This window comes from Callionymus lyra, chromosome 4 (assembly GCF_982586985.1).
Source record: "Callionymus lyra chromosome 4, fCalLyr1.hap1.1, whole genome shotgun sequence".
Taxonomy (NCBI): domain Eukaryota; kingdom Metazoa; phylum Chordata; class Actinopteri; order Syngnathiformes; family Callionymidae; genus Callionymus; species Callionymus lyra.
In genome coordinates this window covers 7,282,798-7,299,777 of record NC_141821.1, presented here as the reverse complement: position 1 = coordinate 7,299,777, position 16,980 = coordinate 7,282,798, and the positions used below count along the sequence as shown (strand labels likewise).

General features: G+C 37.3%; 1 protein-coding gene and 1 pseudogene across 2 annotated transcripts; both read left to right on the top strand.

Moving 5' to 3' along the window:
* Window positions 1-837: 837 nt before the first annotated feature.
* LOC148081169 (uncharacterized) lies at window positions 838-4,532 on the top strand (annotated as a pseudogene). Its single transcript, XR_015710851.1, has 2 exons — window positions 838-917; window positions 3,142-4,532. The product of XR_015710851.1 is annotated as an uncharacterized LOC148081169 (transcript).
* Window positions 4,533-8,660: 4,128 nt separating this feature from the next.
* Window positions 8,661-11,629, top strand: LOC148081168 (uncharacterized). The gene is made up of 2 exons (XM_087788589.1): window positions 8,661-8,739; window positions 9,921-11,629. The coding sequence occupies exons 1-2, from the start codon at window positions 8,721-8,723 to the stop codon at window positions 11,525-11,527; spliced, it is 1,626 nt and encodes a 541-aa protein (XP_087644715.1). The 5' UTR covers window positions 8,661-8,720; the 3' UTR covers window positions 11,528-11,629.
* The last annotated feature ends 5,351 nt before the right edge of the window (window positions 11,630-16,980 follow it).

Sequence of the window (16,980 nt, the reverse complement as noted above, 5' to 3'; positions counted from 1 at the left end):
AGTATATATTTGATGTTTTATTTATTTTCTCATAAATGTTTAAAAAAACAACTTCACAAACTTGTAACAACCCAGTTCCAATTATGTGTGACGTCCGATGTAAGTAATTTATATTTATAGAGCGCTTTTCCAGACACAAACCGCTTAAACAACCAAAACAATACTCAATAAAATATATACTTAAAAGATCAAGATAACACTGAGACAAACACAGGAGTCTCAGAGAATCGGGGAAAAGCCTGCACGAATATAAATGTTTTGAGATGTTTCTTGAAGGTTTCCGTTACCATAGCAACATGCTTGAACATCAACTCGTGGTCTTTCATCCAACCTCTGCATCTGAAGGCCTCATGCCATCATCCTAGCGATGAGAGTATTTACTGCTTGTTTAAGTAAGTAAGTAAGTAAGTAATATTTGTAGATCACTTTTCTTGACCAGAATCAGAAAAACCCTTAAACAATATCTAATAAAATACATACTTAAAAGATCAAGATAACACCGAGACAAACACAAGAGTCTCCGAAAATCAGGGAAAAGCTCAAATAAAAGTGTCTTCAGATGTTTTTTGAAGGAGTCAAGTCTTTGATTCATACTTCAATACCTCTTACAAAACGTAAATCATCTATTTTGTTTTCCGATTTCCGATATTTTCAAACTAATCTTTAATGGATTTCTAATTTTAATCGTTTCTGTTTCTCAACAGTATAAATATTCTTGACTGTGTTGAAGTACATATTTCAGCCGCTAGATGTCGACAGAGTAAACTCAAGACTAACAACGACGTCAGAAGAAGAAAACCACGTGACTCAGTGGTAAACAAAGTATCTTCACTCTCCTCCATTTTCTTCCACCAGAACACACCGAAGCAGCTCCAAACGGAGGAGAATCCTGCTGGAGATGGAGACCATAAATCCAGGTACACACTTATATTTCTATTCAAGGTGGAATAATGACATTGTTCATACTTGAGTACGTCATTAATATGACGCAGTGTGAACACAGGTGTGTTAATTCTTCAACACAAAGGAGACACATTAAGGTAAGGTAAGGTAAGGTAAGGTAAAACTTTATTGATCCCTCAGGAGGTCTCCTTTGGGAAATTGTTTTTTACCAATAGCCAGCAATTTTTCATAAACAATAAAAAATAATACATAAAAAATGAAATAAGAAGAACATAAAGAGGAAGAACAAGATGACACAATCTAAGTCTAAAGACAAAGACAAAGAACATAGGTCAAGGAAAGAAAAACAACAAAGACAAAGATACAAAGACTAACATGGAACAGAACATCCAGATACTTTCACTCCACTCCTGCCCCCGAACTCAGAATTGTACAATTTAATAGCCCGAGGGATGAATGAGTCCCTGAGTCTATTTGTTTTGCACCTGGTAGGAGCATTCGTGCACTCATTCTGCTTCTCTGCTCACTGATGACAGTGTTCAGAGGATGACTGTCATCATCCATGATGGACAGTAGTTTGTTCAACGACATCCTCTCAGCAACTGTCACCAGTGAGTCCAGCTTCATTCCAACCACAGAACCAGCCCTCCTGATCAACCTGTCCAACCTGTTGACACTCCTCTTGGACACATTTCCACCCCAACACACCACAGCATAGAACAGGACACTGGCCACCACAGACTGGTAGAACATGCAGAGGAGCTTCTTGCAGATGTTAAATGATCGAAGCCTCCTCAGAAAGTACAGTCTACTCTAAGCCTTCTTATACACATGGTCTGTGTTGCAGGACCAGTCCAGTTTACTGTCCATCCACACACCGAGGTACTTATAGTTGTCCACTATCTCCACCTCGTCGCCTCTGATGGACACTGGACGTGGCTTTGTCCTGGACCTCCCGAAATCCAAGACCAGCTCCTTGGTTTTTGAGGTGTTCAGCTGCAAGTGGTTCCTCTCACTCCAGTCCACAAAGTCACGTATCAGACTCCTGTACTCGTCTTCGCTGTTGTCCCTGATGCATCCAACAATGGCAGTGTCGTCAGCATACTTCTGGACGAGACTCAGCTCTGAGTTGTAGCAGAAGTCTGAAGTGTAGATGGTGAAGAGGAGAGGTTATTAGCAGTATTTAGTGAGAAAAGAAACAAAGGCAACATAAAATCTAGTTACTAACCAAGAAAAAACAATTGTTTAGACAATAAGACACAGCACTTTTTTTTTTTGATTCCACATAAGAGATTTAAAAACGCGGTTCAACTTTCATTTATTTAAAGATAGTTCCCTCTCCGGTGGGATTATTTTCAGAGTAATCTGTTCCCTTTTTTCCAAATTGTTGAAGCTCCAATTGAAGCTCCACATGAGAAGGATTGTTCGGGAAAAACTGAAATAAATCTATATTTTAAGTTTGTAGCAGATGCTAACAGGCTAACACAAACAGGAAGTACTCTGGGTAAACATTGCGAGCACTTCCTGTCTACTACCACTTTCTGCCAACATGCTTCATAATTCTGTCCCATTGGTCTTCAGAACTTATATCCTCCTCCTAAAGAGCCTTGATCAGTCCAGAGAAGTATAAATTAGACTTTGGATTATATTATAAATATGTCATGTATTGTAATAATAAGGGATTCACGGATTCAACTTTAATGCTCCTGATACCGATATCTGGGCTTTGCAGGTTTTTTAAGGATCTATATTAACTCCATATTTCAAAGTGTTTCCAAATGTTAAGACCTTTTTATTTGAGCTTTTTCCTAAATGATCTGGTTGTCGTGTTTATCTCTCTGTTGTCTTGACTTTTTGAAGCATTTATTTTAACAGAGTATTGCATTGATTGTATAAATGCTTTGTGATCCTGGTCTGAGAAGCAACATTTTATATACACAAACATTTGCTTTGGTGTCCTGAAGTTTATGCTCTTCTTTAAGGCTTTGACACACCGCCCAGAGTCCCTTTGGTGTGTCTCCCCCAGTCGGGAGTCGGCGTCCTAGTCGGTCCTAGTCGGACAAAATCGGTCAATCTGATTGGTCGAGTGCTAGTTTTAGGCAACACTTGCCTTGCCCCTAAAAAGTTTAAATTCAAAGCTTGTAGTTCTAATGTATAACCGGTCCACTGATACAACAGCAACAAGAGTTCTTCAGTATTTGATTGGTCAGCGACTCAGGTGTGTTTGTGTCGCTGCAGATGTTCAGCAGCTGCTGGTGATCAAAGAAGAAGTTGAGGAACAGAAGTGCAGCTTCAGTCTGATTAAGGAGGAACAAGAGCATGAACTCATTAAAGAAGAAGTGGAAAATATAGAAGAAGAAAAAAACTCCCAGTTCTTCCACACTCCTGTTGATGTGAAGAATGAATATGATGACGACACCAACAACCTGACTCCACAAATGAAGGCAGAAGATGATGGAGACAACTGTGGAGGACCAGAACCAGCCAGCTACTTGCATACACCTCTCCATCCTGACCACAAGGGGGGGCTGTCTTCTGAATCTGACACTGATGACAGTGAAGACTGGAGAGAAACCAGTAACACTCAGTCAGGTTCAAACTCTGCGGAGAATCCAAAAGTTCATGTCAGTGAGAAGAAAGATGATGATCACAAATCACTGATCTGCTCTGGATGTGGGAAGAAATGTTTTTCAAAACCTGGACTGAGTAAACACACAAAAGTCTGTTCTCTAGGACCTTTTAGTTGTTCTCATTGTGGAAAATGTTTTCTAAAGAGGCAGAATCTGACAGTGCACATGAAAATTCACACTGGAGAAAAACCTTTCACCTGTACCCAATGTGGAAAGTCGTTTACTAAGAGAGAGAGTCTGAAGATTCACATGAGAACTCACACTGGAGAAAAACCTTTTGAATGCTCCGAGTGTGGTAAAGGTTTTACTAAGCGTGTGAGACTGAAGGGCCACATGAGAACTCATACAGGAGAAAAACCTTTTACCTGCTCTCAGTGTGGTAAGTCTTTTACTGAGAGTGCAAATCTGAAGACACACACAAGAATTCATTCTGTAGTGAAACCTTTTGACTGCTCTGAGTGTTGTAAAACCTTTACTACAAATAGGAGACTGAAGGAACACATGAGAATTCACACTGGAGAAAAATCCTTTCTCTGCTCACAATGTGGTAAATCATTTGCTAAGGTTGAAGGTCTGAAGTCACACATGAGAACTCACACTGGAGAAAAACCTTTCACCTGCTCTCAGTGTAGTTATTGTTGTGCACATGCATCGGGTCTGAAGAACCACATGAAAATTCACACTGGAGAAAAACCGTTCATCTGCTCTCAGTGTGGGTATTGTTGTGCACATGGATCAGGCCTGAAGAACCACATGAGAATTCACACTGGAGAAAAACCTTATACCTGCTCTCTTTGTGGTAAAGCATTTAATCAAATAGGCAGTCTAAAGGCACATATGAGAACTCACACAGGGGAAAAACCTTTCATCTGCAAGCAGTGTGGTAATTGTTTTGCACATGCACTGTCGCTAAAAAAACACATGAAAATTCATGCAGGAGAGAAACCCTTAGCGTGTTCTTAGTGTTGTAAATATTTTTGCTCAGAGTATGATCTATAAAAACGCTTCATATTTCACCCAGGAGAAAACTGTTTCATTTACTCTCAGTGTAAATCTTTCGGTTAGAGAGGGAGTCTAGAGATGCACAGTAGAACTCTCGCCGAAGAATAACCTTTCACCTCTCGGTTGGGTCAATCTTTTGCTCAGTGGAAATCTCAAGTATCACAGGACAAGAAAACTGCTCACTGTGTGGTAATTGTTATGCAGAGAAGTATATTCACACAGAGAAAAACTTTACAGCTGCTCTCAGTGTAGTAAAATGCTCAACTCAGCTTTATTTATATAGTTCTTCAGAACAGCATTAGTCTCCTGCTGTACAAGAACATAAAATATAGCACAAAATAATAGCGTAGATAATACTAGGTTCATGGCAGAATTGAAATGTCAGGGGAAAAACCAATACTGTAAAACCCTTTGTCTGTTTTCATTGGACATTGTTGTTGGCAACCTGGGGGAACAATATAAAACTCAATAAAGAAAAAAGGTGTTAAACTGATCTGTGCCTCAGAAATGATTCTGTTATGTTTTCCTTTCTCACCGTACACAGTAAAACCTTTGAACCAGATATGATTTCTATTCATTGTTTTAGTAAAAGTGTTAAGTCAGATTCCTGAACTTACATGGAGTCAAAGTGAGATATTTTACACATATGGAAAGACTCGATACACACTTGATGATTCACAGAAATGTTCCAAGGTCAATACATTAACACTAAGAATGGACTGATATCATTTCTGGAATGTAACAGTTTGAATTGCTGCAATAAATGGATATCATATGACAAATGGAGACTAAATGACTTTTTTAAGGCTGTCTGAGCGTTAAATTACCATTGTAGAAAATATAAATCCAATCTATTTTTTCTATATTTACTATTTTTTTTGGTCAAAAAAACAAGAAACATTTTGTTAAAATAAATTCATAAAGTATAAGGAAAAAAGAATGAGTTGACACTTGTGACTTTTGTCCTCCTGTCTTTCTACAACAGAATAAAAAGTTTACAAATAGAGACAAATATTACCAGTGAAAGATAATCTTATACGGATTATTTAAACAAACTACACAAATCCTACAGAGAATAAATTATGTGACTTTGAACTAAATCTTGTGTCTGATCTTTGAGTTTCAGATCAAATTCAGTTTTGTAATCTGACGAAAAGAAACCCAATGAATTAGTTTTTTAAAGGATAAAATACACAATAAGAAAAGATAATGTGATCGACGTGGTCAATTTGCCGAGCTCAACGTCTTAGAAAAACAACGAGAGATAAGAACATGGCTGGACACGTCCTTTGTTTTTTTAACAGAATCAAGATAAAAACTTTTTTTTAAGAACGAAGCTAAAAAGATGAATAAAGCCAGTGAAAGATATCTGTGAACATATTGTTTTATTAAACTACACGATCCTAAAGCGTTTAATGAATTAAATAGTTTTATTTTGATTACAATACAAAAATACTAAAATGACATATTCTCACCACAAAACTTTAAACAAACTCGAAAAAGGAGTAGGTTGAAGCAGAAGCATATTTTTGCCTTTCCTATGCATCCTAACCTATGCATGCCAATCCATGAAATAACCCAAAACATCAAATTATACAATGCATAAGAAAAACACAAAGCCAACAAAAACAATTTTCACATTTCAGTCATTGTAATCCTTAAATATTTTTGCCTTCCAATTTCATTGTGAAACTCACCAGCATTCTACATAAAGTGGTATGAAAAAGTTTGGGCACCCCTGTACATTTTCATGATTTTCCTTTATAAATCATTGGTTATTTGGATAAAAAAAATCCAGTTAAATATATCTTATAGGAGACAAACACAGTTATATTTGAGAAGTGAAATAAAGTTTATATGATTTACGGAAAGTGTGCAAGAATTATTTAAACAAAATTACGCATTTGCATAAACTTAGGCATCACAAAAGAAAACTTACTCAATATTTTGTGCATCCTTCTTCTTCAGAAATAACAGCCTCTAAACGCTTCCTATAGCTTCCAATTAGGGTCTGGATTCTGGTGGTATTTTGGACCATTCTTCTTTACAGATCCTCTCCAGTTCAGTCAGGTTTGATGGTTTTCAGTAATATTCAGGTCTTGGGGACTGAGATGTCATTCCAGAACGTTATACTTGTTCCTCTGCATGAACGCCTTAGTAGATTTTGAGCAGTGTTTAGGATAATTGTCTTGTTGAAAGATCCAGCCGCGGCACAACTTCAACTTTGTTACTGATTCCTGGACATTGTTCTCCAGAATCTGCTGATATTGAGAGGAATCCATGCACACCGCAACTTTAACAAGACTCCCCTGCACTGGCCACACAGCCCCACAGTATGATGGAACCACCACCAAATTTTACTGTAGCTAGTAACTTCTTTTCTTGGAATGCTGTGTTCTTTTTCCACCATGCATAACGCCCATGGTTATGCCCAAATAACTCTATTTTAGTTTCATCAGTCCACAGCACCTTATTCCAAAATGAAGCTGGCTTGTCCAAATGTGCTTGAGCATACCTCAAGCGACCCCGTTTGTGGCATGTGCAGAGAAAAGGCTTTTTCCGCATTACTCTTCCATAAAGCATCTCCTTGTGTAAAGTGCCCTGAATAGTTGACCGATGCACAGTGACACCATCTGCAGCAAGTTGATGTTGTAGGTCTTTGGAGCTGGTCTGTGGGTTGACTGTGACTGTTCTCACCATCCTGCGCCTCTGTTTATCTGAGATTTTCCTTGGTCTGCCACTCCGGGCCTTAACTAGAACTGTGCCTGTGGTCTTCCATTTCCTCACAATATTCCTCACAGTTGAAACTGAGAGCTTAAATCTCTGAGATAGCTTTCTATTTCCTTAAAATCAATAAGATATAAGGGTGCCTACATTTATCCACATGCCTAATTTTGTTTAAATGATTCTTGCACACTTTCTCTAAATCATATAAACTTAATTTCACTTCTCAAATATCACTATGTTTGTCTCCTATAAGATATATTTAACTGGATTTTTTTTACCCAAACAACCAATGATTTATCAAGGAAAATCATGAAAATGCACAGGGGTGCCCAAACTTTTTCATACCACTGTAATTTAAGTCCATTCCATAATTTAACTCCCAGAATTGAAACACATCTATATTTAACGTTAGTTCTCACTTTACATATTATAGATTTAACAATGTTTTGTTTTCCAAAGCCCTTAACAGATAAAAAGTGGACTTACGATGAAACCTTTTACTCAAATTGAAAAGATATAATTTACTCACAGAGCACTAGCATTATATTACTAGTATATATTTGATGTTTTATTTATTTTCTCATAAATGTTTAAAAAAACAACTTCACAAACTTGTAACAACCCAGTTCCAATTATGTGTGACGTCCGATGTAAGTAATTTATATTTATAGAGCGCTTTTCCAGACACAAACCGCTTAAACAACCAAAACAATACTCAATAAAATATATACTTAAAAGATCAAGATAACACTGAGACAAACACAGGAGTCTCAGAGAATCGGGGAAAAGCCTGCACGAATATAAATGTTTTGAGATGTTTCTTGAAGGTTTCCGTTACCATAGCAACATGCTTGAACATCAACTCGTGGTCTTTCATCCAACCTCTGCATCTGAAGGCCTCATGCCATCATCCTAGCGATGAGAGTATTTACTGCTTGTTTAAGTAAGTAAGTAAGTAAGTAATATTTGTAGATCACTTTTCTTGACCAGAATCAGAAAAACCCTTAAACAATAAAAACAATATCCAATAAAATACATACTTAAAAGATCAAGATAACACCGAGACAAACACAAGAGTCTCCGAAAATCAGGGAAAAGCTCAAATAAAAGTGTCTTCAGATGTTTCTTGAAGGAGTCAAGTCTTTGATTCATACTTCAATACCTCTTACAAAACGTAAATCATCTATTTTGTTTTCCGATCTACGATATTTTCAAACTAATCTTTAATGGATTTCTAATTTTAATCGTTTCTGTTTCTCAACAGTATAAATATTCTTGACTGTGTTGAAGTACATATTGCATCCGCTAGATGTCGACAGAGTAAACTCAAGACTAACAACGACGTCAGAAGAAGAAAACCACGTGACTCAGTGGTAAACAAAGGATCTTCACTCTCCTCCATTTTCTTCCACCAGAACACACCGAAGCAGCTCCAAACGGAGGACAATCCTGCTGGAGATGGAGACCATAAATCCAGGTACACACTTATATTTCTATTCAAGGTGGAATAATGACATTGTTCATACTTGAGTACGTCATCAATATGACGCAGTGTGAACACAGGTGTGTTAATCCATCAACACAAAGGAGACACATTAGCAGTATTTAGTGAGGAAAGAAACAAAGGCAACATAAAATCTAGTTACTAACCAAGAAAAAACAATTGTTTAGACAATAAGACACAGCACTTTTTTTTTGATTCCACATAAGAGATTTAAAAACGCGGTTCAACTTTCATTTATTTAAAGATAGTTCCCTCTCCGTTGGGATTATTTTCAGAGTAATCTGTTCCCTTTTTTCCAAATTGTTGAAGCTCCAATTGAAGCTCCACATGAGAAGGATTGTTCGGGAAAAACTGAAATAAATCTATATTTTAAGTTTGTAGCAGATGCTAACAGGCTAACACAAACAGGAAGTACTCTGGGTAAACATTGCGAGCACTTCCTGTCTACTACCACTTTCTGCCAACATGCTTCATAATTCTGTCCCATTGGTCTTCAGAACTTATATCCTCCTCCTAAAGAGCCTTGATCAGTCCAGAGAAGTATAAATTAGACTTTGGATTATATTATAAATATGTCATGTAATGTAATAATAAGGGATTCACGGATTCAACTTTAATGCTCCTGATACCGATATCTGGGCTTTGCAGGTTTTTTAAGGATCTATATTAACTCCATATTTCAAAGTGTTTCCAAATGTTAAGACCTTTTTATTTGAGCTTTTTCCTAAATGATCTGGTTGTCGTGTTTATCTCTCTGTTGTCTTGACTTTTTGAAGCATTTATTTTAACAGAGTATTGCATTGATTGTATAAATGCTTTGTGATCCTGGTCTGAGAAGCAACATTTTATATACACAAACATTTGCTTTGGTGTCCTGAAGTTTATGCTCTTCTTTAAGGCTTTGACACACCGCCCAGAGTCCCTTTGGTGTGTCTCCCCCAGTCGGGAGTCGGCGTCCTAGTCGGTCCTAGTCGGACAAAATCGGTCAATCTGATTGGTCGAGTGCTAGTTTTAGGCAACACTTGCCTTGCCCCTAAAAAGTTTAAATTCAAAGCTTGTAGTTCTAATGTATAACCGGTCCACTGATACAACAGCAACAAGAGTTCTTCAGTATTTGATTGGTCAGCGACTCAGGTGTGTTTGTGTCGCTGCAGATGTTCAGCAGCTGCTGGTGATCAAAGAAGAAGTTGAGGAACAGAAGTGCAGCTTCAGTCTGATTAAGGAGGAACAAGAGCATGAACTCATTAAAGAAGAAGTGGAAAATATAGAAGAAGAAAAAAACTCCCAGTTCTTCCACACTCCTGTTGATGTGAAGAATGAATATGATGACGACACCAACAACCTGACTCCACAAATGAAGGCAGAAGATGATGGAGACAACTGTGGAGGACCAGAACCAGCCAGCTACTTGCATACACCTCTCCATCCTGACCACAAGGGGGGGCTGTGTTCTGAATCTGACACCGATGACAGTGAAGACTGGAGAGAAACCAGTAACACTCAGTCAGGTTCAAACTCTGTGGAGAATCCAAAAGTTCATGTCAGTGAGAAGAAAGATGATGATCACAAATCACTGATCTGCTCTCGATGTGGGAAGAAATGTTTTTCAAAACCTGGACTGACTAAACACACAAAAGTCTGCTCTCTAGGACCTTTTAGTTGTTCTCATTGTGGAAAATGTTTTCTAAAGAGGCAGAATCTGACAGTGCACATGAAAATTCACACTGGAGAAAAACCTTTCACCTGTACCCAATGTGGAAAGTCGTTTACTAAGAGAGAGAGTCTGAAGATTCACATGAGAACTCACACTGGAGAAAAACCTTTTGAATGCTCCGAGTGTGGTAAAGGTTTTACTAAGCGTGTGAGACTGAAGGGTCACATGAGAACTCATACAGGAGAAAAACCATTTACCTGCTCTCAGTGTGGTAAGTCTTTTACTGAGAGTGCAAATCTGAAGACACACACAATAATTCATTCTGTAGTGAAACCTTTTGACTGCTCTGAGTGTTGTAAAACCTTTACTACAAATAGGAGACTGAAGGAACACATGAGAATTCACACTGGAGAAAAATCTTTCCTCTGCTCACAATGTGGTAAATCATTTGCTAAGGTTGAAGGTCTGAAGTCACACATGAGAACTCACACTGGAGAAAAACCCTTTGCCTGCTCTCAGTGTAGTTATTGTTGTGCACATGCATGGGTCCTCAAAAACCACATGACTATTCACACTGGAGAAAAACCTTTCACCTGCTCTCAGTGTAGTTATTGTTGTGCACATGCATCGGGTCTGAAGAACCACATGAAAATTCACACTGGAGAAAAACCGTTCATCTGCTCTCAGTGTGGGTATTGTTGTGCACATGGATCAGGCCTGAAAACCCACATGAGAATTCACACTGGAGAAAAACCGTTTACCTGTTCTCTTTGTGGTAAAGCATTTAATCAAATAGGCAGTCTAAAGGCACATATGAGAACTCACACAGGGGAAAAACCTTTCATATGCTCTCAGTGTGGTTATTGTTGTGCACATGCATCGGCCCTGAAGAACCACATGAGAATTCACACTGGAGAAAAACCTTATACCTGCTCTCTGTGTGGTAGAGCATTTAATCAACTAGGAAGTCTAAAGGTACACATGAGAACTCACACTGGGGAAAAACCTTTCATCTGCAAGCAGTGTGGTAATTGTTTTGCACATGCACTGTCGCTAGAAAAACACGTTAGAAATCATGCAGAAGAAAATCCCTTAATGTGTTCTTAGTGTTGTAAATATTTTGCTCTGAGTATGTTTTACAGAAACGCATCATATTTCACCCTGGAGAACACGGTTTCATTAAATCTCAGTGTAAATCTTTCAGTCAGAGAGGGAGTCTAGAGACGCACAGAGCACATTGTTGTTCTCAGTATTATCTTTACCTTTAAAGTACATATTTTATTGAGTATTGTTTTGATTGTTTAAGCGCTTTGTGACCCTGGTCTGATAAAGCGCTATGTAAATACAAATTACTTACATACAGTAGTACTCTCACTGAAGAAAACCTTTCACCTCGGTTGGGTCAATCTTTTTCTCAGTGGAAAACTCCAGTATCACAGGACAAGAAAACTCTGCTCACAGTGTGGTAATTGTTATACAGAGTAACACACTGTACAAGAACATCAAATATAGCACAAAATAATAACGGTAGATAATACTAGGTTCATGGCAGAATTAAAATGCCAGGGGAAAAACCAATGCTGTAAAACCCTTCGTCTGTTTTTAGTGGACATTGTTGTATCTGGGGGAACAATATAAAACTCAATAAAGGAAAAGGGTGTGAAACTGATCTGTGCCTCAGAGATGATTCTATTTTGTTTTCCTTTCTCACCGTACACAGTAAAACCTTTGAACCAGATGTGATTTCTATTCATTGTTTTAGTAAAAGTGTTAAGTCAGATTCCTGAACTTACATGGAGTCAAAGTGAGATATTTTACACATATGGAAAGACTCGATACACACTTGATGATTCACAGAAATTTTCCAAGGTCAATACATTAACACTAAGAATGAACTGATATCATTTCTGGAATTTATCAGTTTGAATTTCTCACCCCCAGAAAAAAAAACATGGAAGAAAATAAACAGATTTGAGTACAAGCATGAAGTCACTTTTACTTTAATAAAACTACAAAACAAGTTTCCAGAAAGGCAAAAGTATTTACGGTAAACACAACTAATGTTTTCCATCTCCTGTAGTTTTTTTTTTTACCTTCAACTGTTTTTTAAAATAGATGTTTTGATATTAGATGTGTTTTCATCTTTTTAAGTTGGTGAATTGTGTGTTTGATGTTTGTCATCCATACCAAACAAAGCTTTTAACTTTTTAACCCATTTGTTCATTTGTTTTTTTTTCAGAGTGGTTTCAGCCACATTTTCTGTGAAGCCTGGTTTTCCCATGACCACTTGGCTGGATCATGCTGTCGACCTTCAGACAGAAGGCTTAAGAGAAGGATTTTAAATTGTCAATGTAAAAAGCACATTAAGAAATCAATTGAGAAATCCTTCATTTTTATTTAACGTGCATTAAGACAAGAGATTTCAAAAAGAGAATAATTTACATGGAATGTGAAAATGATTGATAAACATAGATGTCGTTTCATTTAAAGAAGTTCACAGAAGTTCACGAATGCTAACAACAGAATGTAATTGCGGTCGGGCGAGGGTCGCCATGGTAACATCACTCTTCAGGATGTCGGCTCTTCAGCTCCTTCTGTACTTTTTCGTTCTCCTGCCGCATCTTCTGCCTCATCCTCTCAATGTTCAGCTTCTCTTCAACGAAACATCTCCTCAGCTCCTCCATCTCTTCGTGCTCCTTCTCCATCACCTTCCGTCCCTCCACCAGGTTCTCCTTCTCATCTCTGAAGCTCCGGAGCCTTCGGAACTTCTCGCGGTATTCGAACCTGAAGGTGCTGCGGACCTCCTCCATGTGCTCTTTCTCCAGGTAGAACTCCCTCCTGGTCCTCTGGATCTCCATCTTCTCCCTCATGTAGGCTTTCCTCATCATCCCCATCCCTTGTCTCTCCTCCTTGAAGTCCTCTCGTTCTGCGTTCATCCTGTCGGTCTCCTTGTCCAAGGCATCGGCGGTCATCTGTTGGATCTTCTGTTCCTTCTCAATCTTCTCTCTCTCTCTTTGCATGTTGATCTTCTCCAGCATGAAGCTCTCCCTGATCCTGTCCATCTCTGTCTTTTCTTCATGAATGGCTCCTCTTAACTCAATTTTAAAGGCCTGTCTTTCTGCCTCTTGTTTCTCTGCCTTCAGTTGGAAGTCCTTCTTCATCTTCTGGAGGTTCTCTCGCTCCTTTTCCACCTCCTCTTTCTCCACCATCAGATCTTCTCTCATCTCAAACATTTCCCTCAGCTTCATTTGGACCCACCACTGGTTCTGCTGCTCTCCACACTGACCATCCGTCCATACGTCGTCCTCTCCGATGTCGGTGACCTCTTCCTGGACCCTCATCGTCTGCTTCTTCAGAGCTCCACACATGGAGTTCCTCCTCCTGCTCTTTCTTTTGGTGGAAAGCGAGGTTTGTCGGCCCATCTCTGAGAGGGGCAGAACTGAACCTGAAACCTTGGTCGGACTCACCTGAGATTCTGTTTCTTCTGGGAGGATTCTCTCCTTCTGGTCCGACCTCCCGGAGACTCACATTTACCGTCACAATAGTCTCTGTGTCCGTCACGGGAGTCGTCGACTCGCCTGAATGGGGCGGGAAACCTGGGGTCGGGGGTCGGGGGGCAACCGTTGAACTTCATCCTCTCTGTCATGAATGAACTCCTTTTACTCGAATGACTCGTTCTCTAAATGAAGAAAAACAATCAGATAATATTTGTTTCTCCAGTTGTGAACTTGTGTTGCTCTAGATGTCGAGACTCACTCATCGACGTTACACATATCCTGAAATCTTCAGACCAAAAAAACAGTAATTTTTAAAAAAACAAAATCTAGAAAAACCTTTGAACCATTTTTCAACCTTCATTTACTTTTCATGAAGGTCGATGATAGAGTCATATCTCGCATTGTTATAGATTATTTTAAATATGTTTTTCCATGTCTGTTATTGCAGGGACAAGTTACAACATATCCTGCTGAAGAAGCAAATGTTTTTTAGCCACGTAACATCAACAGCCTTTTAACGCACAAACAATTGGAAGTAAGTGTAGAAATACACACGGACAAAATAATAACTTAACGCATAATGTAATAAATCATTTTTTTCTGCCTAGAGTAATAGTTAATTTTCTTTTTTTATTACCGGTAGTTAATTCCTGATGAACACTTTTTATTTGTGTTTTTACTATTAATGTTGTGAAGTTTAACTGTTTATGTTTAACCATTTGACCATTTATTATGAAGTAAAAAGTAATATTTCCCTCCAGTTTTTTTAATTGCTCTTTTAATACTTAATAAATATTTGTAACCCCATTATTTATTAAAGCACTTTTCAAGAAAACACTAAATTACGTTTATTAGAGACTCGTTGTGTTATGGTTCTTGACAATAATTCATGAGTGAATTCATGTATAAAACATTTATGTAAATATATATTCATTTTATTTTGACCATGTATAAAATATGTAAATATTTGAACATACAAAAGAAAGAACATGTTAAAAATAAATAAATATCAGGCAAAAAACAAACACCACACATCGTTTGAGAGGGGAAGGAAATAGTTTAAAAAAAACAACCTTATTATTTAGTTTGTAGCAAGTTATTGCCAAATAATGCTACACAGATATCCATATAAATACACAATATAAAAGTACATAAATCAATAGACATCTATTTATACACTACATAAATGTATATCCAGAAACATAGTACAGAATAAAAAATTAAATGATACTACATTCATATCATTTTAAAAACATACATAATATAAAATGTTTTAACATGTCTGTTAAATCAAATAAGGCATTATAGGATGGTTCACACATGACAACAAGTTTTTTTCACACGTTTGTGTTCCCTGATTATAAAATACTTTCTGGTGATTCATTCCTCTTGTATGTCTCCCTAGAAACCAAAAATAATTTTATTTTCCACACAAGATGAAAATGTGAACATTCACCAGATTCAATTTTATTGATGACAGAATGGACGAGAATCTCTTTATGTTTGAAAGACGCTTGAATGTTTCTATCCATGAGTTCTTTGTAGGTTTGCTCCACTTCTTTTACTCTGGAAACACTGAGATTAAAGCACAATAAGCAGAAACAAGTCATATTGTTGGCTGTCTTGTACTGCGAGGATTTAAATATAAAGAAAGAAAATAGTTAATCTTAAGAACAATGAAGTAGTCAAGATATTAAATATGTTTAAATGTTGCATTAAATTGAGTTGTTTAAAAATGGAAGAATAAAACTAAGAGCAGTATTAAGATTTCATGTGTTAACTTAAATACGTAGTTTAAGATTAATTGTTAAAAAAAATTAAAAACGAGCTAAAAAGATAATATAATACAATAATTTCACACAGAAAGTCTGTATCTTAATGAGAGTTTACTTTGATTTTGACACTGATTTATATTTGAAGGTTTTTACTGACACTTTTGCGTGAAAGAAAAGGTTTTTCGTGCCTACAATGAAAAGTAAGTACATGAAATGAGAGCAAGTCAAGTTTGTCTGTAGTTATTGCTTCTTAAACTAGTTCGTCACTCATCCTGTTTTTTGTTATTGTCTTTTTTTTCATGTCTTTCATTTTGTACTATTATCTTAAAATAGACTAAAACAATGACAACACTGACACCCTTATAATCACTTACATATGTTTTAGAATATAAAACAGATTTATAATCACTTAAATGTGTTTTAGAAATCTGTTTTAGAATGATAAATATTAAAAAATGTAAACAGTCATAAAACATTTTTGTTCTAATTGAGAGATTAACTAGTAATAAACAAACAAAAATCAAATTTATCTGGGACCTTTTTGAAGGCCAAACAAATCCAGTCAAAAGCCATTTTTTTATCGAACGTTGTTTCTGGCTCCCCCAGTGTCTATCACTGTAACTGCAACGCCATCGCTAGATAAAGCATGTTTATTTTTTATACAAAACAATAAAACGCTAGTGTCTCGTTTAATCTTCCTGGTAACTTCCTAACGTTTCTAAGTACTTCATAATAAGACTCTGTCTTTGACCCGCAGATGTAAAGTTTGTTTGATAAAATGATTCCACAAAATTATAATACAAATATTTTAAGAACCAGCTGCGGATGTTTCTTATGACAAACATTCGTACCTTCATATTGATCCAACAACAAGATGCTGACGAGTACTTTGACAGCATTTTAAATCTCTCCAGTCCTAGAGTGTCGCAGGTAAACCATGTTTTATTTCCTTAGGATGTTTATGTTGGTTTAAATCATGTTACCATTGAAACAGATGTTCGAAGGTCGGATGAGAAAAACAATCCAATGTTCCGAGTGTAGGTCAAACATTGAGAACGACGAACGGTTTTGGCAGCTGCCCATCGATCTGTGGGGATCCAACGAGTTGGTAAGAACTTGAATACTTGCAAAAACATGTTGGAAATCTGACGAGTGTAGGAACTACTTTCTTTACTACAGGAGTGTGGAAGCTTTTTTACCAGGTGAGCTACTTGATCGAGTCAAGGTGGTGTCGCTCAAACATGTGTTTATTTACAGATATATGGAGAATTCTTGGTATTTAAATTGA